Source organism: Suricata suricatta, chromosome 11, assembly GCF_006229205.1.
Source record: "Suricata suricatta isolate VVHF042 chromosome 11, meerkat_22Aug2017_6uvM2_HiC, whole genome shotgun sequence".
Classification (NCBI taxonomy): domain Eukaryota; kingdom Metazoa; phylum Chordata; class Mammalia; order Carnivora; family Herpestidae; genus Suricata; species Suricata suricatta.
In genome coordinates this window covers 102,260,248-102,285,917 of record NC_043710.1, presented here as the reverse complement: position 1 = coordinate 102,285,917, position 25,670 = coordinate 102,260,248, and the positions used below count along the sequence as shown (strand labels likewise).

General features: G+C 46.5%; 2 protein-coding genes across 3 annotated transcripts in view; both read right to left on the bottom strand.

Annotated features, from left to right (window-relative positions):
• COLCA2 (colorectal cancer associated 2) overlaps nt 1–386 on the bottom strand; it is a 9,084-nt gene extending 8,698 nt beyond the window's left edge. The window contains exons 1-3 of the mRNA XM_029915687.1: nt 380–386; nt 151–293; nt 37–67 (exon numbers count right to left, since the gene is read on the bottom strand). Of these exons, the coding sequence (XP_029771547.1) occupies nt 37–67; nt 151–293; nt 380–386 (181 nt within the window). The remainder of the gene's footprint in view (nt 1–36; nt 68–150; nt 294–379) is intronic.
• A 9,265-nt stretch (nt 387–9,651) lies between these two features.
• Nucleotides 9,652–25,670, bottom strand: part of C11H11orf53 (chromosome 11 C11orf53 homolog) — a 74,341-nt gene continuing 58,322 nt past the window's right edge. For both annotated transcript variants that reach the window (XM_029914589.1, XM_029914590.1), the window contains 3 exons: nt 15,328–15,370; nt 11,637–11,929; nt 9,652–10,393 (listed from right to left, as the gene is read on the bottom strand). In XM_029914589.1, coding sequence (XP_029770449.1) covers nt 9,992–10,393; nt 11,637–11,929; nt 15,328–15,370 — 738 coding nt within the window. In that variant the 3' untranslated portion in view covers nt 9,652–9,991. The remainder of the gene's footprint in view (nt 10,394–11,636; nt 11,930–15,327; nt 15,371–25,670) is intronic.

The window sequence follows — 25,670 nt, the reverse complement described above, 5'->3', positions numbered from 1 at the left end:
GCCGGCCGGCGCGCCCTGCTCGCGGCCCGGGCTCACCGCGAGCCTCTAGCTCCCCCCGCCGCCGCTCCTGGGCACGCAGAGTCCGCGCCGCGAAGTCCCAGGGTCACGGCCGTGGCAAAGTGGAAGGGCGGGTGGGGGGTCGGGAGGTACGCGAACGCCCACAGCGGCTAACGCGGCCTCTGGGCCTCTCTGCCCTCGGGAGCAGGCGCCGAGGGGAGCGGCCACGGCGTGGCCCGCGCCCTCTCCCGATCCCGGGCTCATACTTGCACGGCCTGACTTCGTGCCTCTCTGTTCTATGCAGGAGAAGCTGTGGAAATACACCCGGATCGAAACGCCCCTGGCTCGCGTGACCCTACCCCAGCAGAAGCGGCCGAGTTACCCGACATCGTGGTCAGCAGAAGCTGGGTCGGTGCCTGGGTGCTGTGGCTGCAGGAACTCAGCGCCTAGCAGGGCTCCTGCCAAGGAGAGAAACAGAGATGCAACATTTTTAAAGTTTCACAAAGCACCCAGCTGCACCCAGGTTCCTGGAGCAGGAGACAAACAGAATCAATGTTTTATACCTTCGGGTATAGGTTTGAGTTTTTTCCCCCTCATGCCAAGTATTTAAAACCTCTAGAAACCCATGATTTGACAATCAATGATTGCGCGATACTTTCAATTTGAATATTCAAAGGCTTAACAAAATGGACTATCTTCTGCAGAAATCCTGCATACAGGCACCCCACAGACAGTCCAGAGAAACAGGGAGTGAGACCCCTTTGGGTCCCGGGCCTTGCTTTTATTGTATTTTAAGCATTTTGCCCACCTTTCCACAGACAGAGCAGGAGTCCTCCAAGATGCTCTGTATTTCTGTCTCAAAGGCAGCTCCAGGAGCCCTGAGTGGCCTAGGCTGCCCTTCATGACCACCTGAGCCAGGCTGGCCGGCCAGACTCATCCCCACGTCCCCAGTCTCCGTTTTAAGGGAAAATCTCAGGTTTTGGGGAGTGAACATGGCGGACAGTAGGTTCAGCGTGGGAAGGAGTCATGTGGGCCCCAGGTTGCAGGCTGGAGGCCGGGCAGAGGCCTCAGCTCTCTGTGTCTCATCTCTTTCCGGCCCACCTGGCCCCGCACTGCCTGCCCTGGCTTCCGTCCCGCTCTCTGTGTGGGCCCCGGATGCTGGGGTTTCAAGACAATGCCTGCCCCTTAAGCCCCTTTGCTTCTCCACAAGGAGCTGGGGATGCCTGTGGGGCCTCACCCTCGAGGGGTCCTCTGAGGCTGGCATTTCTTGACTGTGACGTTCCCATTGTCTCCTCTTTGTCTTGAGCCACCCCTGCCCTCCTGTTTGTGCAGGAGTTTGTGTTGAGAAATGTGATGGATAAGCTTGGGTCCTGCTCCTTTTAGCTGACAGGACACGGATTTGTGTTCAGGCTTTCACACTTCTGGTGAGAGGCGGGCAAGGCCTGCGCTCAGGATGTGGGCGGTTGGTCCAGGCCGAGGCCCCTCACAAATGACAGCACTGTGCTTGCGTTGTGTTCTCCAAGTGCTGTTGTGACTCTTGCGTGTGATTCGGAGGCTTGGGAAGACAGGAGTGAACCAGGGAGGGAGGGAGTGCCGGGCCAGACCCCCCTCCGGCCCCTGTGGGTAGGGGGCAGCACCAGATGACAGAGAAGCAGGATGGGGTTCCCTTTGCAAATAAGCCAAGCCGTCCCCATGAGGCCAGGCCTGGCAGTGGTTATGGGCCTCTGTTCCTTGATTTCTGTGAAATGCATAAAAGTCGAATTGAGCTCCATAGGCCGCCAGAAAAATAATCCGAGTTCCCTTGAATGTGTCCAGTGCAGGGTAGAACATTTAGGCAGAGGGGAGAATGGGGGTCCCTTAGGGCGACAAGACCCTGGAGTTTGTGACAGGCAGGAGCTGCTCAGCAGGGGATCGGGGTGGGAGCACCCGAGGTGTGAAGGGCAGCGAAGGGCAGCGTGGGGTGTGTCCGCCTCCAGCCCAGCTGGAGTCTCTCCGCTCCTGGAGCTGCTTTCGAGAGAGGCCTCTGCATCTGTGTCCTGAGCGTCCCTGCTGGGCGCCAGGCTGGAGGATGAGCCTCGTGAGGGACACTGTCGGAGCCCATCTGCTCTCCCCCGGCCCTGCCCCGTCTGGGCACCGCTCCTTCTAACAGAATGGAGGACGGAACTGGGGAGTTAGGGACGGTGGTCTCTTGTCCTCAGAGTTTCGTCCATTACTTCTTTCCTCCTTTGCCTTCCTCCTTTTCTTGTTTTCCACTTACTTTTTGGTTTGCTTTTTAAAATCTCCCTCTTTGTCTTTTGGACTTTCTATTTACGTTTTTTCCAAGTGTCCTTTTCTTTGTCTCGCTTCCTGTCGCTGCTTTCCTCCTTTCTTGACTTGCATTGCTGTTTTTCTCCCTGGCCCCCTGAGTGCCTCAGTTTCTCTCTGTTCTGGAGTGCTTCCTCATTTTTTCAGGCTTGCTCTCCCTGCTGACCTCTCCTTTTGCCTGGAGGTGGACACAGGTAGTCGGAGGCCACAGTTCCCTTGGCAACATCACTGAAGCCGATGCCAGGCGGGGGGCGGGGACAGCCAGAGGTGAGGTCCTGGTGAGTCACAGGGTCTCTGGGACAGTAAAGAACACTGTCCCTTCTTTGAGAAGTCTCTGCTGGAACCGTGGCAGCAGTTCTGGAGGCTTCTGTGTTGGCCCTGGTGCAGGGTGGATGTTCTAGTGCTGTTGTTGGCCAGCAACTTCAAGAAAGTTAGGTTTCCTCAGGCCCGAGCCCTGTTTTGAGAACTAGGTCTCCCAGTTTTTACCCCAATATGAATGGAACTTTGTTTCCTGCTGTTTCTGTAGTTGCAAAAGCCCAGCACAGATATTTAATATTCAAATATCATGCTCGTGGGTGCAAGGGGGTGTCCTTTCCAATGTGTCCGTGAATCTTTCCCCCGGATCTGCATGTGTCACGGGGTCTGCAACGACCAGATCTCAGATCTACCCAGAGACCCCGTAGCGTTGGGTGGTCCTCACAGGAGACTTTTTCCAAGAAGTTGTCATTTATTGAGTGTTTCTTAGATATCAGGCACCGTGCTGTACAGCCTCCCCATTTCACAGCGGAGGCTCAGAGGGGTAGGCAACATGGCCAAGGTCACTGAGCACATAAATGGCAGGAATGGGTCTCAAATTTTGAGAATTCTGATGCTAAACGTGTTGCTCACACCTATCATTGTTGTCTTCCTGATCATTTATAACAGAGGCTTTTCAAGTTTTTTGACTTCAACCCATAATAAGAAATTCATTTTACACGTTCACATACTATACAGTAATATTTACATGCTTATTAAACTCCTCATGGGACAAAATGCACCGTGTATAAGAGGCATTCTGACGTTTTCTATCCCATCTTTTCCATTTCATTCTATGTGTAAAAAATACATGTTGGCTGGGAGTTGCGGAGATCATTTGGTGACCCACTGGTGACTCGTGACCAGTACTGGGGAGATAGGACCTGTGAGACATGCAGGCACACCTGTCAGTGGCGTGGATGTGAAAGTATTTGGGGCTGCTGTACTGTCAGGGGCTGTGGGGGCACACAGGACAGCATGCTGACTTGAAGGCATTCTGTAAGGTGTGGGGACACCAGAACGGAGCAGGAGAGACTGGTCGGTGGAGACGGTGGGCTGCTCACTAACTACTTACCGTCTGTGCTTCTCTACTAGGAACTCTTCCCTCTTGCGGTGGGGGGGGGGGCGGGGGGGATTGTGACCTCCAGGGTGTCTGCCCCGAAGTCCTGATAATCGTTCTGGGGTTAATACAAGACTGAAAAAAATGTTGTGAGCTTTCAACAGGCTTTAACAGGCTCGTCTGCTTCAAAATACAACACAGGGTCTTGAATTTTGGATGTTGAAAGGGAACCTTGAGGTACCGAGAGAGACTTGGAGCCTTTCTCCAACATTCCTGCTGGCAATCATCCTGCCTCCAGCTCCCTTCGCTGCCTGGCTGAGCTGTTGGCCCGTGGTGGACATGGGCTCCCGGATTTGATAGGGAGCTCCTTTAAACACAATGATCGTTGATTGAGCCAAATCCAATTAGGTGTTAGTTGAGCACCAACTATGTGCCAAGTGTGGTATCCAGCACCAGGAGCCCCAAGTCCTGGTTTCTGCCATTGACTGCCTTGTAAATAACGGAATACCTGTTCTCTCACTTCTGTCCTCACTGTTTGGTTCGTTCACTGATTCATTCTTCCAACAGCATGTACTGGTTATGAGTATACATGATGCTGAGATCATGACTTGAGCTGAAGTCAGACGCTTACTGAGCCACCAGGCACGTCTGCCCCAAGCCATTTTTTTTTGAGGTTTATTATCTGTAATTTCTCTAGTTTTGCAGATCTCTGCACCACTGAGCTGAGAAACCCTTGTGTTTGTCAGACACCTTCTTAGAGTCACTGAGCGCCCAGGATAATGGGAAGAGAATGCGTTTATTCTGAAAGTTTTAAATGGAATATTGAACTGAATTTCTTTGGCAGGCTTTTGTATGCAAATGACACTGGAGAGCATTACATTTTATCCCCAAAGTAGGAGATTTCATGAATATGAAAAGACTTTCAGTATAAGGAAGGAGGAATTTATTCCCTCCAAATTTGACTACGGCTCTAAAATTCTCTTCATGAATGCAAAGTCCTTTTGTCATTTTGACTTTGGGACACTGTTACCAAACCTTGGGGGAAATATCAAGTTCCAAGAAACATGGCCGACATGAGCACTTTCTGGGTCCAGAGTGAATGTTTGGTCCAGATGAATACGACCAGGAAGGCTCAGAGACGGAGGTGGGTTAATAATTTGTGATAACTCAGTCTCCTGCCAAACTTTTAACTTTTCCTGAAGAGGCTTCTGTAGGGAATGAGCATTTGCTAATTTATCATTTAAGTAAGGAAAATATTACTAGACACTGCTTGAAAAGTTCACCATTTACTTAAAACATTTTTATTATGCATATAAAAACATATAAAGATTACTGTGATAAAAGCCAATGAATTATTACCAAGGTTAGGAAATAAAACAGTTGAGTGATCTTTCATTTATGACTAAATTAATTTACTAAGCATTAAACTTTTGGATCATTCCACTCCAGGTCCGTCATTGGGAAGAAGGTCAGTAAGGACATTTATTGGTTTTCCTAATGCAAAAAAAGCTAATTCTTAGATATTTTTCTCTATGTTTTCTTCCTTTTGGAACTTGTAAAGATTTTATACTGTCCTCCGTTTTCAGCTTATAAATGTTCTGACAATGATATCGCATATTGCATACCCACACATATTATTTATCGGAGTATAAAAGTAGAGGGCACTTTTGTATCAAAGATCAAAGATAACACAGTGTTATCATTTATGGATAATTATAGAAGATTTTATTATTTATTCAGCCTGATTTTTAAGGATTCTGTTCCTTACCTATTTATCATACTTTTTAATCACACCAGAGAAAACACCCAATATTGAATAACTTTTATTTATAAGATTTCTTAGCAACATATACTGTGTATGCTCCGTTGACACTAAATGAATATATGATCGTTCTTTGCTCCATCAAAGTTCAGCAGTATTCCTTCTTAGAGATATTTAAAAACACAAAGTCCATCATCTTAAATATATTACCACCAATGCCCAGTTTCCACTCCTCCCATCAACATCAGCAGAGGATGGCTAATGTTAGATAAGAATCGTGACAGTGTTTTCTAATACATCAGTCTCAGAGAATTGCCAACCATAGTGTCAGGATCTAAATAGTTGCTCACTTTTGTGGTATTATTGTAGTTCAGTCTAACGAGGGTTTTACTGAGCAGCTACAACATGCTAGGCACTAAGGGAGACGCATTGCCAGTCCTCCACATGATGAGTCTCGTCTAGTCAGAGAGTCACTCGTTAGCTAGAATGAATGATTTTGCATTTAAGCTCTCTAGAGTCAGTCGTTAGCGAATAGGATCTGGAAAGGCCCGGTCTGATGTTTGGACGAGGAATGGTACTTGAGACAGAACGTAATGATGGAACCTAAACAAAGTATGATCTCGGTGTGTGGTTGGTGGAATCACTATAACGTAATGTGACTTAAACCTTCAGTCACTCTGCAGTTATTTCAGTATTTTAAGTGCTACTGATGTTTTAATTCTTGTGAATGTACTATTTAGATTTACATATTAAAAAATGGGTCAAGGGTGACTGGATGGCTCAGTTGGTTAAATGTCTCTTGATTTTGACTCAGGTCATGATTTCATGGTTTGTGGGATCCAGCCCCGTGTTGGGCTCGGTGCTGACAGCGCAGAATATGCTTGGGATTCTCTCTCTCTCTTTCTGCCCCTCCCCTGCTTATGTACACTCTCTCTCTCTCTCTCTCTCTCTCTCTCTCTCTCTCTCTCTCAAAAATATTTTTTAGAAAATAAAAAATGGATCACAAAGATACTAGTCATATACACACACACGTATGTATGTGTGGGTACATTGAATGCATGTAAATGAGTATTTTATTATTGTAATTAGGAGTTCTTTTCCCTTTGTGGAATTTCTTGTAAAGAGCTCTAATACTTCAGAGAACTGGAGTATTTCCTCCCCTACCACAACAGTACCATCGTATTCTATTATTAAGTGAGCTGTCACAAGTCATAACACTCATTTAAAAGCTTTTATTAAATAAACCAGGTAGGGACACCTGGGTGGCTCAGTCGGTTAAGTGTCTGACTTTGGATCACATCATGATCTCATGGTTTATGGGTTCGGCCCCGAGTCAGGCTCTGAGCCTGCTTCGGATTCTGTGTCTCCCTCTCTTTCTGCCCCTCCCCCACTCATACTGTGTGTGTGTGTCTCTCAAAAATAAACAAACATTTAAAAAAGTAAATAAACTAGGTAAAGATGTGGTTTTCTTTCGTCCTGGGGTTTGTATACCTTTGTGGGAGGAACACAAACACTGACTGCATACCGTAATGTCTGTGTCCAGTGGTCTGGGGAGAGCTGTGGGTATTGCAGTTTCTGCAGGGCCAAACGCTTCTTCTTGACATTACTGTCTAGCCAGCTGTCTTTGGTAACTTGAACTTTCCATCACCACCTCTGCCTACGTGAAGACTTAAAGGACCTAAAGGAGATAGTGTTTTGAACCTGACTTCTCTAATTTTCCCTGCTTTCCCCACAGAAGTTAGGAGTCTGAGGATACCAGGTGAAAGGAAGGAGAGGGAGAGGGTGATGTGCATTTTTTTCGGACACTGGCCTTGTGCATTGTTATGGGAAGGTGCCGTAAGCCCCTGGCCTGCAGCAGGAAACAGAAGGTACTTGGGAATAGGGAAATAGGATTAATTTCCACGTCATAATTTTGTAGCATGGCTTCACTTTTTAACAAAGTATCTCAAATTCTGAATAAAGCAGAGCCACACTGAAATACATGTAATAATATAGAAACACTCTGTCAAGCGAAATAGAATTCCTAAAAATCATCTACCACTTGGAATTACTAGCACCAGTCCCCACAGCCCCATCCCCCTTTGACTGGGTAGCTAAAATGGATCCTTCGGCGCAGTATGGTACATTAATTTTGTCAAACACCATGATGCCTCAAGGAGAATGGAGAGGGCACTGTGCTTGCTGTGTTTACCCCCGTCTGAGGTCTGGTTGTGGCGCTCTACTTAGCTGAGAGCTAGCACACCCTTAGGTTGTGAGGAGATGATCATAGCACCAGAGAAGAAAAAACCATGGCGAAGGAGTATGTCTAACACTCGGCATTAACAATCAGACAAAAGCTAAAGCGATGTGCACACATATTTTTGGTTTACACAACTACTATTGTGTTGTGCTTCTTAGTAACAATGGTAAGCAGCAGTTGACTCTATTATGAAATCTACACAACCAATTTAGAAAAATGGCTTTTGAGACCCTTGTGAAGACCCCTAAATCTATAAAGAGGCCAGATCTCTTCTGTCTGATGCAGGGGCCTGGATGATGGAGGTCTCTGCTGAAGATCCCGGGACCAGGACTGAGATCTCAAATCTCAATGGACTTAAGAAAGAGCAGCTCTCTGGGCAGCTGGGTGGCTCAGTCGATTGAGCGTCTGACTCTTGATTTTGGCTCAGGTCATGATCTCATGGTTCATGGGATCGAGCCCTGTGTCAGGCTCTGCAACAGTGCAGAGATTCTCTTGGGATTCTCTCTCTACCTCTCTTTCTGCCCTTCCCCTGCTCACTAGCCTGCAGATGCTCTCTCTCTTTTCTCTCTGCCCCTTCACTTGCTTGCAAGTACACACACTCTCTCCCAAAATTAATAAACATTAAAAAAAGAGGAAAGAGCAGCTCTCATGTGCACAGTGGAAGTTGGCCCATTGTGCTGAAGAGCTAATGTTGAGGGAAGTGACGATCAGGCTGTGACAAGGGGTGGTGAGAGGGGACCTGGGAGAGGGCAGCCCAGCAGCCGGGGACCCACTAGAGCTCCTTCCGGATCTGCTTCTGCAAGGCTGCTCTCCCAGGAGGGCGCTGAGGGGAGCGAGGCAAAGTGAGGCTCCTGAGCCCAGCGTTTCTTCAGGCGCTCCATAAATTGGGAGTGTGCTTGCATAGCTGTAAAATACCCTTGAAGACATGGAGGAAGAGTATCAGTCAGTCACGTCTAAGTGTGAATTAATGCCCTTATTTGGTTTTTCTGGACTCCTACCTCGATAGGTAGAGCCTGGGACACCATAACAGAGGCTGTGATGGAAACTCTCTTAAGTGCCTTTAGGCAACCAGGTGGAAAACGAGAGCAACGGGCCCCCAGGAGATGGGGGGGAAAGGCATTGGGTCAAGAGGGACCAGAGCACAGTTAGGAAAATGTGCTAAGGCGATAAAGAAAAGAAGGTGGCAGCAAAGTAGTAGAAAGAGTGTGGGTGTGACCCGGGGGCCTCAACCACTGCTTCGCAAAGTCAGAGGGCATGCACGGCTTTCGTGAGGGGCTCTGTGAACTCCACTGGCAAAGGAACCCATGTAAGTTTGACTTACATGAGACAGATGGAGGCTTCAGACGTCAGTTTCTTCATTTGTCCACAATAAGAGCTATTCAGTTCTGACCAGTGAGCCGCCAACAGGCCTTCCTTCAAGTGGGGGATGCGTGGATCGCTGCTGGTCACACGTCACAATCGTCTCGCAAAGACTCTGCTTCTTGGTATTCTGTGGTCTGTTGCTCCTTGCCGACAGCCTAGTCCTGCTCCCAGCATTTCCTTTATTTATTCTTACTTGACCACAGAACACCCATTCCACCAATCCACTCTCATAACTACACGTTTTTCCATCAGAGAAACAATGTGTGGCTTAATTAAGGCTACTATGGGTCAAAGAAAGTTTTGGGGCCTCCCCCTTTTTTTTTTTTGGAATAGATTCATTTTTTGACATCCAGGTTGTAGGGCAGAGTCAAAGCTAGGTGTTTATGAAACCATAGCCTCCTGACCTCATCCAATTTTAACCACAATAAAGCATTTATATATGGCGCTGTATTTGTTACTGGTCCTTTTCAAGTCACTAAGGAGAGATATATAACGCTTTACTCTTTAGAAATCACATGGTACAAAATGAATTTTGTTCCACGTGCCATAATCTACATTATATCCTATGCTTTCTCTCTTACAATAGGACACACATAGCTCATCACCGCAAAAAACTGCACAGGAAAATCAGTGTACTTCACAATGTGCATAAACTTTTTAATGTAACATAAGAAAACCATGAGCACTAAACACGACAGTTTGAAGGTAACAGAATTCAGAATGTAACGCGTTACTAAAGTTCCACAAAGACATCACTCGCACGTGTCTGGCTAGAATTCAGTCCCTGATGTCCCAAATCAATGTACTTTGTGTTTCGTGGGCTGTGGGAGGGAGGATTACAAATGAATCCCGCGGTCTGGTAACAAAGGGCGGCATCATGGCCTGTTCTGAATGAATGAGCTAGCGCGCTGGAATCAGTCCGTGAAATACAGACCCCACCTCAGAGAAAGACAGACGTCCTCCAGTGCTCCCTTCAGTAAGCTCTGCGGCACTCATAGGACTCCCACGCCATGCTCCCGTCCTCTTTGGTCCACGAAGAAGGGTCCTGAAGGCCGGGGGCGTCTGCCCCCTCCTCCGGGGCCAGGGGTGCCACCTTGTGCGGTAGGTCGTTGGGCATGGTCATGAAAGAGGTGAAGGGATACGGCGGCGGGGTGGGGTACCCTGGCACGTGGTACAGATCCTCCAGCGTGTGCAGGGAGTAGGACTGAGGGCCCGCCAGGGGGGCTCCCCAGCTGGAGCCCCGGTGCTGCGCGCTGGTCCCAGACTCCAGCTGGGAGAGGCATCCCGGGCCCGACGGCAAGGGCTGCAGAGAGTCGGTGGGCATGGGGTCTGCCTGGGCGAGACCATCGGGCACCGTTTGCTCCCATGAGTCCCTCTGAGGAGAACGGAAAGGTCATTGGGGTTAGTCATTAGATGATACTCTGACAGGGACAGATTTCCTCGCCAGCACTGGCTGCGGTCAGACTATGGCTTCAAGAGGGCCTCGATGTCCCCTCTCTGCTGTTCAGGCTTCCTTACCAGGCACCTGTTCCCTCTAGTGTCTGACACCAGTGAAGAGTTTTACTTCCTTTCTTACTCGAGAATTAGATTCTCTATAGTTATGACAATTCCCTTCCCCAGAAGACACCACTAAATGAGTGAAATGAGAGAATAAAGTGAACATTTGTACAGCATTTTACCAATTACGATGTACTATGTCTTGCATTCCTTTTGAGCTTCACCACACCCAGGGTCCTAGAATGCCCCTTCCACAGTGGGGCCGTCAGCTCTGGCTGCTCCTGGGAGCAGAGGGTCTCCAAACCACATGCTGGGCTTTTGCCCTCAGTGAGCCAAGAGGTAGAACTTCCGGAGGCTTGGAGCTGGAAAGAGTCAGGTTCAGCTCATGGCTACGCTACTTACTACCTTCCCCACGCTGAGCACCTCACTTTGTTCATCTGTACAATGGGGCTTTAAGAACCATATCCTGAGTTGTTGCAAGTACGAAAGGAACAGAGGCACACAGGAGTTCCTGGCTGGAGGAGGTAACTCCATAATGTTAATTCCCGCCCCCTTGTGTCTAAGATCCCATCTTTAGAGATACATTCCTTTGTAGTTGAAAACTTCACAGTTTTTTTATAAGATCGGTGTTGGTATTCTTCAGATCTTTATAAACTCACCTCTTTTTTAGGAATGAGGGAGAACAGGATTCTATAGGGTAGAAATACTACGGGAAAGGGGGCAGGGGGACTGGGAGGGAAGGAGACACCTTGATGGCCTGCCCTGGCGGTTTAGATCCTGGTCACGTGGGAGAAGTCACTTCAGTGCTCTTTCTTCCATGGGGGAGTGTCTTGCAAAATCGGTTGACTCCTAACAAAATGGATATAAACCTGCCGTCTAGTCGTCCCCTCCCAAGACCCTAGATGGATCGACCCTGTGGCGGTCTCCGTGTGCAGGTGTGCAGGTGGGCGTGGATTTTGAGGAGGGGCCCCTGGGAGTGTGTCCGGGGAAAGCAGCCTCAGGGGTGTGCAGGGCAAGCCAGACCTGACTTCCACCTGGCTGCCAAGCATGACGAGCGGCCGGTTGCCGTGCGAGCCCAGGCCTCATCTTACTCCCTAAACGGGAGACCCCTGCATACTCACAAGCACGAAGTGTGTGGGGTCCCCAGGGAAGGGTGGCGGCAGGAATGGCGGCAGGGACGAGGCGCTGAACAGGGAGCCGGTGCTGGGGGTCAGGCCCGGCGGGGGCCGGTGGTCTGCGTAGGGCTCCGGGAAGTAGGAATCCAGGAGGGCCGGGTGGCTCTGCCCCGCGGGGGACTCACACGGAAAGGCCTTGGAGGTGGAGACGTCGTTTGCAAACTGCTTCGAGTTGTGGAAGTCTGAGTCAGAGAGGAAAGATCTTCTGACACCATAGTAACCTGACATCACGGGTGAACCTGTTGCCAAAGGAGAAACAAACTGACAAAAATCTCTCCTGGGAAATCCAGGCATACCTGTTGCAGCTGAGACTCTCCAGGTGGGAAACGGTCTTTTTTTTTTTTTTTTGTATTCAAATTTTTATTTAAATTGGAGCTAGTTAACATACCCTGAGATATTGGTTTCCGGAGAAGAATTCAGTGATTCATCACTTACATACAATACCCAGGGCTCATCATAAGTGCCTTCCATTTGTTTTTACTTTATTTTACGAGAGGGAGAGAGGGAGCGTGAGCTGGGAAGGGACAGAGAGAGAGAGGGAGAGAGAATCCCAAGCAGGCTCTTTGCTGTCAGTACAGAGCCCATTGTGGGGCTCAATCTCACAAACCTTGAGATCCTGATCTGAACTGAAATCAAGAGTCAGATGCTTAATCAGCCACCAGGGTCCCCACAAGTGCCCTCCTTAATGCCCATCACCCATCTAGCCCATCCCCCCCCACCTCCCTCCATTAACCCTCAGTTTGTTCTCTATCGTCAGAGTCTCTCTCTGTTTGTTTCCCTTTCTACCCCTGCCCCCAATATGTTCATCTACCTTGAAAAGCATTAAATGTTGCTGCATTGCCTCTTTTAACTGGTTGAGCCCAAATAACTAGTATGTTTAAAATTCATTTGGCCTTTGGAGAGAAGTTCGTTTGAGACGGTGAGGTTACTTCTCATTCACTCACCCCAAGTGCATTTACCGTGCACTTTTGGTGTTCCAGTTACCACGCTAGGAAAACTTCAGGCTTAAGGAGCCAAGGAAAGGAACCCTTTGACGTTTACATTGGATCAAAATGAAATGTCTTTTTTACAGCTTCTGAGCTCTGGCCCCATCTCCACAGGACTGTTAACAGCAGGCTCCTCCTGGGTGTGTTATCTGAGATGCAGTAGTTCTGGTGATAGGATAACCCCACCCCGAATCAGAGGCAGGTTGTCTGCTGCTTGGACTTCTTTGTGGACCGACCTTTTATCAGATGCCTCCTACCTAGCAGGCATCAAGAAATGGCTTGCTTGCTTTCGGATGTAGAGCTTCTACACCCCCAAGTCAGAAAGAGGACTGCAAAAAAATGTGTTTTCTGGCTTTGACGAGTCTGGTGTTATTTGCTGCCCTCTTGTGTCCATGCCCAGTCCCTGACTCAGCTCACCTGGGCCCTGGGCAAGTTTGAAAAGGGAGTACCTCCCACAGAGAGTTTCCCTTGGCGAAACCAGGGGAAGAAGGTGAAGCTGAGAAGAGCCTCATTTAGGGCAGGACCAGTGAAATTGTCCCATAAGGGAAGCGAGGTGTTTGCTAAAGACTTTCAGACCCAGGGGCTCCGTTGTAGGAGGAAACACATTAGCATTTAGAACATGTTCAAGGAGGTAAGACTCAAGCTTTGCACGACTGATGGTTTAATTATTCCAGCCGGTAGTGGATGTGGTCTAATTACCTAAGATCTACACCCTGAGGTCACAAAAGGGCTGAATTGAGAAGAGGCAGGTGCTTGTCTTTCTTACCTGCCCCTAAAGGAGTGGGAGCTCCGTCCCCGCCCAGGCTGCTTCTCCTCCCCGCCCACGCTGTCCCCGCCCACGCTGCTTCTCCTCCCCGCCCATGCTGTCCCCGCCCACGCTGTCCCCGCCCACCCTGCCTCTTCTCCCTGCCCACCCTGCTTCTTCTCCCCGCCCACTGTGCTTCTCCTCCACCAAGACCTTTCCCCTGTGTCACCCTGACACAGTCATCCGTTACTCCACCTTGACCGCACTTTGGCCCTTGACACGCGCTGCGGCAGTTTATATTATCCTCACTACTCCCTCAGCCGAGTTACAACCCTCTTTCTAATCCACCTGCCGGCTCCATGGGGGCAGGGCTCATGTCTTCTACTTTGCTGTAAATCCAGGAGCATAATACTGTGTTCAACAATTATATGTAAATTTATTCATTCATTCGGAGGAAATCAAAATTCCCTGAAGAAACTTACAGCAAATTCTACTCTTTCTACTGTCATCTGAAATGCTATAGCCCCAGACTTCTCATTAGCTCATGAACTTGAAAGTGGCAGTCAGGGGTTTCATCATAAGCAGACTTCCACAGGAAAAAAATTGTGCAAGTGGAAATTAATATCAATAAAGAAAATTCTGTTTCATGCCATGAATTTGTATCCATGGGAGAGATTAAAGCTGAGGAGAGAGTGAAGAGTATGTAAACAAGTCTTCTAGGAGCTTAGGATCTCATGTCTATACTCCCAATTTCCAAATAAAAACAACCAGGCAAATATATTTCTTAAGCATATATTTTTCTCCCTAAAACGAGGAGGAATAATTCTAGAAAGTAAGAGAAGCTGCAAAAATTTCCTTCTATAGGAGTGAGCAGATGTAGCCAGATTCCAGGGACGATATGTATGTTTGGGAAACACAACACACAGACATTCAGATATGTGGGATCTCCTACTGCTCTTACTCCTTTTCTTATCCAGCTGCAAAGCTTCCTAAAATTATTGAGAAAGCCTTTGCCACTTCTGAGTTTGGGCTCTGAAAGGAGGGTGTGTCGGTGTGTGTCTGTGTGCACACATGCGTATGGTGTCCCCAACACTTTTACTAAATCAGAATGGCCCTTTCCCATCCCTGCAGGAGCATGAAGGAGGCATATGTATTGAAATGAATACCAATGATTAACTAAGTGCCTGACATATAGAGCAGCCAGTAAACGGCAGTTCCTCCATCTGCCTCCTCCTGCCAGCTCGGTCTCTTTCTGTTTCAAAGCAAGCTCATAATCTATCAGATCATGCATGGTACCAGAGTTTTACACGTTTTAAAATTGTATCAAGGGCCAGAGCGCCTGGGTGGCTCAGTCAGTTAAGCGTCTGGCTTCAGCTCAGGTCATGATCTCATGGTTTGTGGATTTGAGCCCTGTGTCGGGCTCTATGCTGACAGCTAGCTCAGAGCCTAGAGCCTGCTTTGGATTCTGTACCTCCCTCTCTCTCTCTGACCCTCCCCTGCTCACTCTGTCTCTCAAAAATAAATAAAACACATAAAAGAATTAAAATTGCATCGAGGGCCTAACTGCTATTGCTTTTGCTCAGGAAGCTTCTGCTGGGCGAGGGATGGAAAGGCCGCCTGCAAGACAGAATGAATTCTGAACTCACAAATGACTGAATTAGGTTTGTCTTCACTGAGTTTATATTTTAAAAATAACCTGTTTGCAAAAGTAAGATTTTGAAGGCACCATAAGGCACTGGAACCTGCCGGCTCCATGGGGGCAGGGCTCATGTCTTCTACTTTGCTGCAAATCCAGGAGCATAATACTGTGTTCAACAATTATATGTTCTAGAAGAATGGCAACCCCAGTGCCTGACTTAGGCTCAAAAGGGAATTCATTAACTGCTCATTGAATGTACGGACTCACCTGGCATCTGGGCAAATGCAGACTGGGTGTTGGTGACTCCGCTCTGGAAGGCAAAGAGAGCGCAAGTGTTTTCTTTAGTCCAAGTTCAAAGTTAAAAAAAAAAAAGATTAGGGATACATTTTTTAAGCTTTACATTCTGATATTAAGATATATTATTTGGGGACGAAAGTGGGAGGGCAACCTAGGTTAAGAATTCAAGAATCAGAGGGGTGGCTGGGTGGCTCAGTTTGTTAAGATTCAGACTTCATCTCAGGTCATGCGTTGGGCTCTGTGCTGACAGCCTGCTTTGGATTCTGTGTCTCCCTCTCTCTCTGCCCCTCCCCTGGTTGTGCTCTGTCTCTCTCTCTCTAAAAAGTGAATAAACATTACAAAAAAAAAAAAAGATTTCTATTATCAGAGAACAAGTTTTATGAGGGACAGAGGGAAACCAAAGTTAGATTCTGGTAAACATGCCAAAAAGCACAGGCTAGATGAAATGGAATAATTTGTACTTTGTTTTATTTACTGTTTGTGGTAAAATCGAATATATACCATGTGCATATGCTTGGCACTGTTCTATGGTCTGCCTTCACTTGACCTTGACTGTGGCTTGTGCTCTGTGCCCCAAACAGAATGCGGTTCATAGTAGACACAACAAAAATGTGCGGAATAAAGATACAGTGCTCAAAGAGTCCACGGTCTTAGTTATCATGGGAGGTTGGGGGATGATGTCTGTGGAATTATGTCCCCTCAGAAGATGGATGGAAATCCTAACCCTGGTGCCTGTAAATGTGACCTTATTTCGAAATAGGATCTTTGAAGATACAACTGGTTGAATTAAGATGAGGTCATACTGAATTAGGGCGGGCCTAATCCAACATGACTGGTTCCTAACAAGAAAGGAGAGAGAAACACAGAGACACAGACACAGAGGGAAGAAGCCCATGTGAAGACAGAAGTAGAGGTTTGAGCAATGCAATGTCAGGCTAAGGATGCCGGGGGACTGTGGGCCAGCAACCACCAGGGGCCGGAAGAGGCAGGGAGGCGCACTTTCCTAGATCCTTTAGAGGGAGTCTGGCCCTGCCAATACCTTGATTTTGGACTTCTAGTCTCAGAACTGTGAGACAGGAAATTTCTGGCATTTTAAGCCATTTGTAGTTAATGTTACTGCAGCCCTGGGAAGCTAACAGAGAGAGTGACCAAGAAATAGTTCAGTGGAGTGTGAGAGGAGGCATGGTCAGGGAAAGATGGAATGAGGGGGGCCCCCGAGGCTGGTACTAGGGACGCGGTGGGGAATACAGGCTGGGCAGGTGATACCCAAGCTGAACTCTGAAGGAAGGGTGTCCAGGGGTGCAGAGTTTTAAAATAAACAATTGCAAATTCTGGCCCCATGCGGCCCAGAAACCAAGTTATGTAGGGAAAAAAAATAGCTACTGTAAAAGTTAAGAGTCCTCAACATCTAGTTCTTTGGATCTGAGCTCTTGACCCTGATGCTCACAGTGCTAGTGACCCTCAAAAGTTGGAAAAGATTTTATGAAGAGCCTCCTATAAGCCCCCACCCAAAGCCAAGGTCCTGGGTATCATTAACGCATCCCTGGGTGCAGTTAGCTCTTAGGGATGGAGAACCCAAGACCCTCTCAGAAAGATCATTTCTTCTCTGGGCACTTCTGACTGTCCCAAAGCAGGCAGAAAAGAATCATTTTCTTATTTCTCATCCTTTTGGTCCACATACAATAAGCTTGACCCTTCGTCCACATATGGCCCTTCAAATACGTGAGGACAAGCCATCATTTCCCAAGTGTCTTCGCCAGTTTGGGCTGCTGTGTCAGACACCGCGGGCTGGGGTGGCTTGTCCATCTTCAGAGGCTGGAAGGGTGCCCACGTGGTCAGGTTCTTGGGGGGAGACCTGCTGGGGGCCATCTCTGAAGTCAGGCAGGTTTGCAAGGCCTCTCACTGTCAGACGGTGACCGGCGTCTACCCCCACTCAACCCCCACTCCATTTCTGCTTGAGTGCCGACCCCCAAGGCACCTGACTGACTGTTATCAGGAGTGACTTGCCTTCTTGTGCTAAAAATATGTGAATTGTACCTTGTGAAAAAACTTGCTGTAGGAGTTTCTTTTATTGTGATTATAGGAGCAAATGTTACATTTCCTGAGAAAGCCTGTTTTCTTCCCCTTGAAAAACAGGCTATTGACCCCTGCTCCCAAAGACCTAACTCTTGCCTTTGCTGTGCCAAAAACATTGCCTTGTATTTGAATGCCAAAGACCCCTTCCTTCCCCAAGTGATAAGCATCTGGTCACCTACTTCAATCACTATTGATAAAGGTTATGCATGAGTCTTCCACCAATCTATGTTCTGGGAAAGTTTTACATACCAAAGAGTTTGTTATCAGAAATCATTGTCTAAGGCAATTGCAACTTCTGGTTTGTACCCCAGACATTTTTTCAATAAACAAAGCTGACTCTCCAGTGAGTGCAGAGATGCCTGCCTGCTGATCAGAAAGAACCTCGTGGCTCTCTCATTCCTTTCCCCCTTCGCCAATTCCCATCTCTTTCGTGTCAACACCATCCATCCTTCAGGGGAGCCCTGGACCTGCTGGAGCTGGACTCTGGCAGAGACCCTCTTCCTGGTTGGTTTGCACATGGCCTGCTTCTCACCGTGTCTTCACGTGGTGGAAAGCGAGATCATCTTTCTCAGGTGTCTCTTCCGTGAGGCTGCTGATCCCAATCCAAGGGCTCCACCCTCACAGCCCAATTGGCTCCCAAAGGCCCCATTTCTAACACCATCACATAGGGGGTAGGGCTTCAACATAGGAATTTTGAGCAGACATAAGCATTCAGTTCATAGCACCAAACTGGAGTTCAAGCTCGTCCAGGCTAATCTATCCTCCAACCATGCAGAAGTAGCACAGTTATTCAAGTGAAGAAGACTCCGGACCCAGAGTGTAAGTGATTGAATCCCAGTTCTGCCTCTTATTAGCTGTGTCATCTTGGGTACGTGAAGATTAAATCGTATCATACGTGCCAAGCCCGTTCCTGGCACAGGGTGAGCGGGAAACGAGTGCTAGTTACATAGTGCTTATGACTCGTATGCATTTTTATGCCGCTTCAAATCCCTGGCAAGTTCCTCTAAACATGTTTTGATTTATGTGTCTTCCTGTTTATTGTTTTTTAAATTTTTTTTAATGTTTTTTATTTACTTTTGAGAGATAGAGAGACACAGTGCGAGCAGGGGAGGGTCAGAGAGAGAGGGAGACACACAATCTGAAGCAGGCTCCAGGCTCTGAGCTAGCTGTCAGCACAGAGCCCGATGCGGGGCTTGAATCCATCAGCTGTGAGATCATGACCTGAGCCGAAGCCAGACGCTCAACCGACTGCGCCATCCAGGCGCCCCAATGTGTCTTCCTGCTTAATGGGCGACCACTTTGAAGTGGCAGAAGGGAGCCACGGGCAGGCAGGGGCAGGGGTGCCCACATCTTATATGGGAAGGAAGGGAAGCAGTGATTTAGCCTGGAAGCACTTGTGTTTGGTCCGTTTTCCCACGTTGCCGGGGCCCATCTTACCCTGAGGTTCCCTCCAAGTCCCAGCTGTCTGGCTGGGAGCTTCCTCGAAGGCCTGTGCCCTCTGGCTCCTGTGTCCGCCTCCTTCTGGGGGTCCTGGATGCTGGCCGGGCAGGGTGTCCCGTTCCTCTGCTCCCACCTTCTCTCCCTGCCTTAATCCACTCTGGCCAAGGCTGGGCCAGGCGGAAGGCTTCTGTGAGACACCATCACAGTCCCAACCTGATGGCCGTCCTGTAAGCACCCTATTCTGTCCTCACATGGCCCTGCCCGGGGTCTCTTCCCCACGGTGTGGAGAAGCCCCAGTCTACGCTGACGTAGCTTTGGACATGTCTGCTGGGAAAGCCTTCCTGTCATTCTCCTGGGCCATCAGGCAGTCCCTGGGATCTCCTCACACCCCTCCTTCTGCCCAGGCCCCCTCATTCCTGCGGAACTGCGGTGCTCTGCACTCCCCCAACCCACACTCAACGCCCGGAGTCTCTAAGGACGTTTCCCAATTATGCGTCTCGTCGATTTTATTTACGATTTGATGAAAAGAAGCCTCTTGTGTTCATTTCGCCTACACGGTTTTGCCTGCTACCTGCTGTGGAAATTATAACTGTGTTTTCATTGTTTACGGTTACCCATAAAACTTTACCTTGTGTATTTAACAAAGACGACAAACAACACCTGAAAACTCCCATGGACAAGGTCGTCGGGACATCAGCTCTCACTAGGCCTCTCCTAATTTAGGTGGGCGTGCTACTTTCTGGCATTTTACCTTGTTTCTTTATCTTGCATCTTCCCAAATTAGACATCATAATTATCACCATTTTTTAAATAGTTTATTTATTTGGAGAGAGAGCAAGAAAGAGATAGAGAGTGTGAGCAGGGGAGGGACAGAGAGAGAGGGAGAGAGAGAATCCTAAGCAGGCTCCAAGCCGTCAATGCAGAGCCCTCCCCGGGGCTCCATTTCCTGACTGGGATCATGACCTGAGCTGAAAACAAGAGTCGGAGACTGAACCCCCTGAGCCACCCAGAGCCCCAACATCATTGTACAAAGCACATCTGTATTTGAGTTCCTCATGTGTTCACTAGTGTCTTTGCTTACTCTTCCCCCAGGCTATTTTTTTAGGATTCATTTTCCTCTTTCTGACGTAATCCTTCAGGGGCCCCTGGATAGAGCCTGTTTGAGATTCTCTCTCCCTCTCTCTCTGACCCTCCCCCACACTCGCTCGCTCACTCACTTTCTCTCTCTCTCAAAAAAGAAAAGTAATCCATCAGAAAATTCCTTTCCTGTAGGTGATGTTGGTGGTAAAATGTTTCAGTTTTTATTTATCCAAAAATACCATTTCTTTTTCTCTGGTACTTAAAAGATAATATTGCTGGTTCATAACTGTAACTTGATAGTTCCGCCTCTGTCCGCACTTCAAAGATGTCACCCACTGTCTTTCACCTTCCATGATTGCTGTCCACCTTGTGGTTATTCTTTTTTTTAATGTTTATTTATTTTTGAGAGAGAGAGATAGCATGAGCAGGGGATGGTCAGACAGAGAAAGAGGGAGACACAGAATCTGAAGACAGGCTCCAGGCTCTGAGCTAGCTGTCAGCACAGAGCCCGATGTGGGGCTCGAATCCATGAACTGTGAGATCATGACCTGAGCCGAAGTCAGAGGATTAGCCGACTGAGCCACCCAGATGCCCCTGTAGTTATTCTTTAGGCAACTTTTCTTTCCTTTCTGCTTTTTAAAAGAAACTGTAATGGAACTAGAGTTAAATACAATGTTATATCAGTTGCAGGTGCACAACTCTAGGGTCTGTCACTGCTGCACATGAGGCAGTGCTTACCCATGGTAAGGTAGGCACCCTCCATTGTCGACGGTTTCCTGTGCTGTACTTTTCATCCCTACGACATTTATTTTATAACTGGAAGTTTGCACCTCTCAATCCCCTTCACCTGTATTACCCATTCCCTCCCTACAATGGCAACCACCAGTTTGTTCTCTGTATCTAAGAGTCTGTTTTTACTCACTTAGCATTTTACCCCCAGCTCCATTCATGTTGTTCCAAATGGCAAAATCCTATTCTCTTTTATGGCTGAGCAATATTCCCTTGTATGTATATATACATCACATCTTTTAAAAATAATTTAATGTTTAATTATTTTGAGAGAGAGAGAGAGAGAGAGAAGGGGGGAGGGGCAGAGAGAGAGAGAAAAGGAGACACAGAATCTGAAGCAGGTTCCAGGCTCCAGGCTCCAAGCTGTCAGCACAAAGCCTGATGCGGGGCTCGAACTCACAAACCGTGAGATGATGACCACCCAGGCACCCTTATACCACCTCAGTAACCACTCATCTACTGAAGGACACTTGGGCTGCTTCCAGAAGTTGGCTATTGTAAATAATGGCACAGTAAACATAAGGGTACATACATCTCTTTGAATTAGTGTTTTTGTTTTCTTTGGGCAAATACCCAGTTATGGAATTACTTGATCAGATGGTAGTTCCTATTTTTCATTTTTGGAGGAACCTCTATACTGTCTTCCACAGTGGCTGCACCAGCTTGCATTTCCACCAACAGTGCACTAGGGTTCCTTTTTCTCCACATCCCCCCAACAACTGTTTTTTTGTGTTTTTCATTATAGCCATTCTGACAGGTGTGAGGTGATATCTCACTGTGGTTTTGATTTGCATTTCCCTGATGATGAGTGATGTTAAGCATCTTTTCATGTGTCTATTGGCCATCTGGATGTTTTCTTTGGAAAAAAAAATCTATTTAGGTATTCTGCTGATTTTTAAAATCTCTGCTTTTTAAGATACTTCTTTTGTCTTCAAATTTCTTCAAATTAGCCTCATTTTAACTCTGGAAAATTTTCAACCCTCCTCTCTTTAAAATATTGCTTCCTCATTCTCTCCTTCTGGGGCTCTGTTAAGATGTTTGTTAAACCTTTTAACTTCATCCTCTATACCCCAAACCTCCCATTATACCCTCTAGATCCATGATTTTCTGTTCTATATTTTGGTATAAATTGCTATTGACTTCTTCAGAAATATATCCAGTTCACTAATTCTTTCTTCAACTGTAGTTAATTTGTTTTACTCATATATTGAATTTTATTTTTATGTATTTATTTATATTTATTTAGTTTTACAGTTTATTTATTTTGAGAGATACAGAGACAGTGCAAGTGGGGGAGGGGCACAGAGAGGGAGAGAGAGAGAATCCCAAGCAGGCTCCATACTGCCAGTGCAGAGCCCAATGTGGGGCTCAAACCCACCAAGCTGTCAGATCACAACCTGAGCTGAAACCGAGTTGGACGCTCAACCAACTGAGCCACCCAGGTGCCCCCTCATACATGGCATTTTAAACGTTGTCAACGAATACATATTTTTTTCATTTCTATAAATTCCATATGAATTTTTAAAAATCTGCTTGGTGAAATTTGGTAGTTTCTAGTTGAGTGTTTGCTAATTACTAAGTGACTGCATATTTTGTATTTGGTAATTCTAATATGTAAAAGTTTTAGGCATTCGAGTTAATTGTTTATTGATTATGCTGACTCTCACTCATAATGGTTTGCTTCCTTATGCATTTGGCGATCTTTGATTGAAACTCATATCTGGCTAGCTTTCATATGTGAAAATCTGGGGTTCTATTTTGAGAGCATTTTCCTCCAGAAGATTTATGTTTCTATCTCTGGGGAGCCAGCTCCCTTCCAGGTTTCCCAGGTTAGTCTTGGAGTCCCAAGTTCAGCTCCCCAGCCTTGGCAACTGTTCAGTGGCCAGCTGTCAGGCATAAAGCTAGTTTGGACACCTGTTCTCAGAGGAAGTTGCCTTTTTGGTGTGTTCACCTTCTCATCATTCGATGTCTTAATTTCTCACCAAACGGTTTCCCCAGCCTTGGAGAGTTCCCTTACTTCCTGCCAAGTCAATAAACACTGATTAAAATGTGTTTTACACAGGATGTAGTTTTGTTGTGGGTGGGATCTCCCCACCCCCAGACCCTCTAGTCTGACCCAAACAACTGAATACCTAAATATTGACATTAGATGTAAATACCTTTCTATGTTTACATGGCACAAAATATTTTACTTTCTCCTAATTTCCAAATTCTCTTGCAGAGATTTAAATTATAATAGAAGTAATTCATAAACCCATACTTGTCATTTCTTAGACAAACTCTTAAGCATGTGCCCAGATGTCTTATATGTAATATCTCATTTAATTATCACCACAATCCCTAAAGATAGACAATATGATTCTCATCTCAATGATGAGGGAACTGACAAGCAGAGAAATAACCCAAGTTCCCAAGCAGGTGGAGCTGGTGGTGATGGTGGTGAGTGGGCTCAAATGTGGACCTTTGGAATTTCAGACCCTGTTAATTAACTAATGCACCATGCTGCCTTCCAAGCATTTTAATATCTCAAATATAAAAATAGAAAAATTTCATACGTAGTTAATTCTTTTCTTCTTTCTTTCCTTCTTTCCTCCTTCCTTCCTTCCTTCCTTCCTTCCTTCCTTCCTTCCTTCTCTTTCTTTCTTTCTTTCTTTTTCTTTCTTTCTTTCTTTTCTTTTCTTTTCTTTCTCTTTTTCTCTCTTTCTCTGTTTCTCTCTCTCTCTTTCTTTCTTTCTTTCTTTCTTTCTTTCTTTCTTTCTTTCTTTCTTTCTTTCTTCTTTCTTTCTTTCTTCTTTCTTAGTATATAGGAAAGACTTAGGGACATCCAGAGAGAGCATGTAATCATATCAAAGCTCACAAAGAAGATTGGCACTTTCCTGTCTGACGCCTACATATATATATATATATATATACCCTTAGTCTTTCAATGGATATACTATTTTGGGGGGTCAGCTTTACTGAGGTGCAATTTACATATAATAAAATTCTCAAATTTTAAACGTACAACTTGACAAATTTTGACAGACTCCTGTGACCCACCACTAGAACCATGACAGAAAATATTTCCATCAGATTAATTATTTTATAGCTATAATGAAAGCTGTGCTCTCTGGGTGGCCTGGGAAATATTTAGGGGGGTAAATATAAAAGGAAACGATCATGTACCTTGTCAGCCTGCCTCACAGAACATAGAACTGGGTTCTAAAGGCCCCAGGTAGGGACAGACTTCCGGGCCGGTGCTTCACAGGCTGAGGAGGAACAGCGGCTTGAGCAGGCCCCCTCGCTGCCACTGCCCATGTGAGGGGAAAGCTCGCATCCCTTTCTTCCTCGCTCATACGGTTGCCTCTTATCATGTGAATTCTCCGGAAATAATATTGAAATTAATATTGAAGGGCCCATAACTTTTGACCCGGTGAGATGGTATATAATTTTGATTTTGCATACAGCAAACAACAGGACGGTACAATGCCAGGTAGCCAAATTCAGAGGTTTACATTTGAATGAAATTTGCCAGTCTGCAACTTCCTGTAGCTGACACAGCAGCCTCCAGCTGCCCCAAAACCCCCTCCATGAAAATGAGTTAATTTGAACGAATGGGTCACCCGGGTAGTAAAGTGATAAGATTAGGAGTTTCACCCTGAGTACATTTATCGTCATTTTTATGACCCCATAGTATTTTTAGTGCTAACCTGGTTGAAGAAATATACTGAAATGTATAAGGAAAAGGTCTCCGACTGGCATAACATTTTTCACGCTGCTGTATAATTTATTTCTAAATTCCAATGACGTAGTTTAAAAAGTGTCTCTTTAATCTTAAGATAATTGCTCCTGATGCTTAAATAATAATGATCATAGCTGCTCATGAATAGGTGGGCTTCCTTTTAAATTTTTATTTACTTTTGAGAGAGAGAGACACACAGGTCTGTGTGAGTGGGGGAGGGGCAGAGAGAGAGAGGGAGACACAGAAGTAGGCTCCAGGCTCCCAGTTGTGAGCACAGAGCCCCACCTGGGGCTCGAACTCACGAACCATGAAATCATGACCTGAGCCTAAGTCAGATGCTTAACTGACTGAGCCACCCAGGTGCCACCCGGGCACCCAGGCACCCAGCAGGGTTCACTTTTAAAGGAATTTCTAGCACTCTCTCTATATAATATCTCATCATCATAACACCTATGGTTGAGAGAGGAGTTGAAGATACTACACTGTACATTCTAAAACCTTGATTTAGTATCTGAATTTAGACCCATTGTGAGTCATACGATTGTCCTCCAGCTTTGAAATGAGTGTAAAGTTAATGCTGGATGTGACACAGTCAGTCTTTAAGTGGGTCTCCATATTAGGCTGGAATATGGTCTTCTTCCAGAAGAAAATGGGCAGAGAGAATCAGATGCCTTACTTAATGTTAAAGCACGGAGTAGAACTAGGGACATTCTGATTGGTGTGAAATTGTATCCTGTGAATAAACTATATTCAACTTGTTCTAATAAATTTTATTAGTTTTGCAGTTTGAAACAGGTTTTGATTCCTGGGGCACTTATCTGAATTACATGGTAATTTAACCATAAATAAGAAAAATACTCCACAAAGAATAAGAGCTACAGTTGGAAGTATCTACCATGAGCCACATGCTTTCCATAAGGTTATCTTACTATAAACTAAACACTATCACCTCAGTTTCCCAAACAAGGAAAGCGAGCATCAGAGAAGATAAGTGGTATGCCCAAGACCCCCCACCTAGTAAATTATAGAACTAGATTTAAACCCAGAGTGTCTGCCCCCCATATTTCTGCTCCGTCAAGCTCTCAATGACCTAACAAGCAAGTTCTCTGCACCTGCCTCTTCCATCGAACCAGATATTTCCTGGGCACCTCTTACGTACAAGTCACAGCGCTTGTATTGCAGGTGCTAGACAAAAATGCCACTTGGA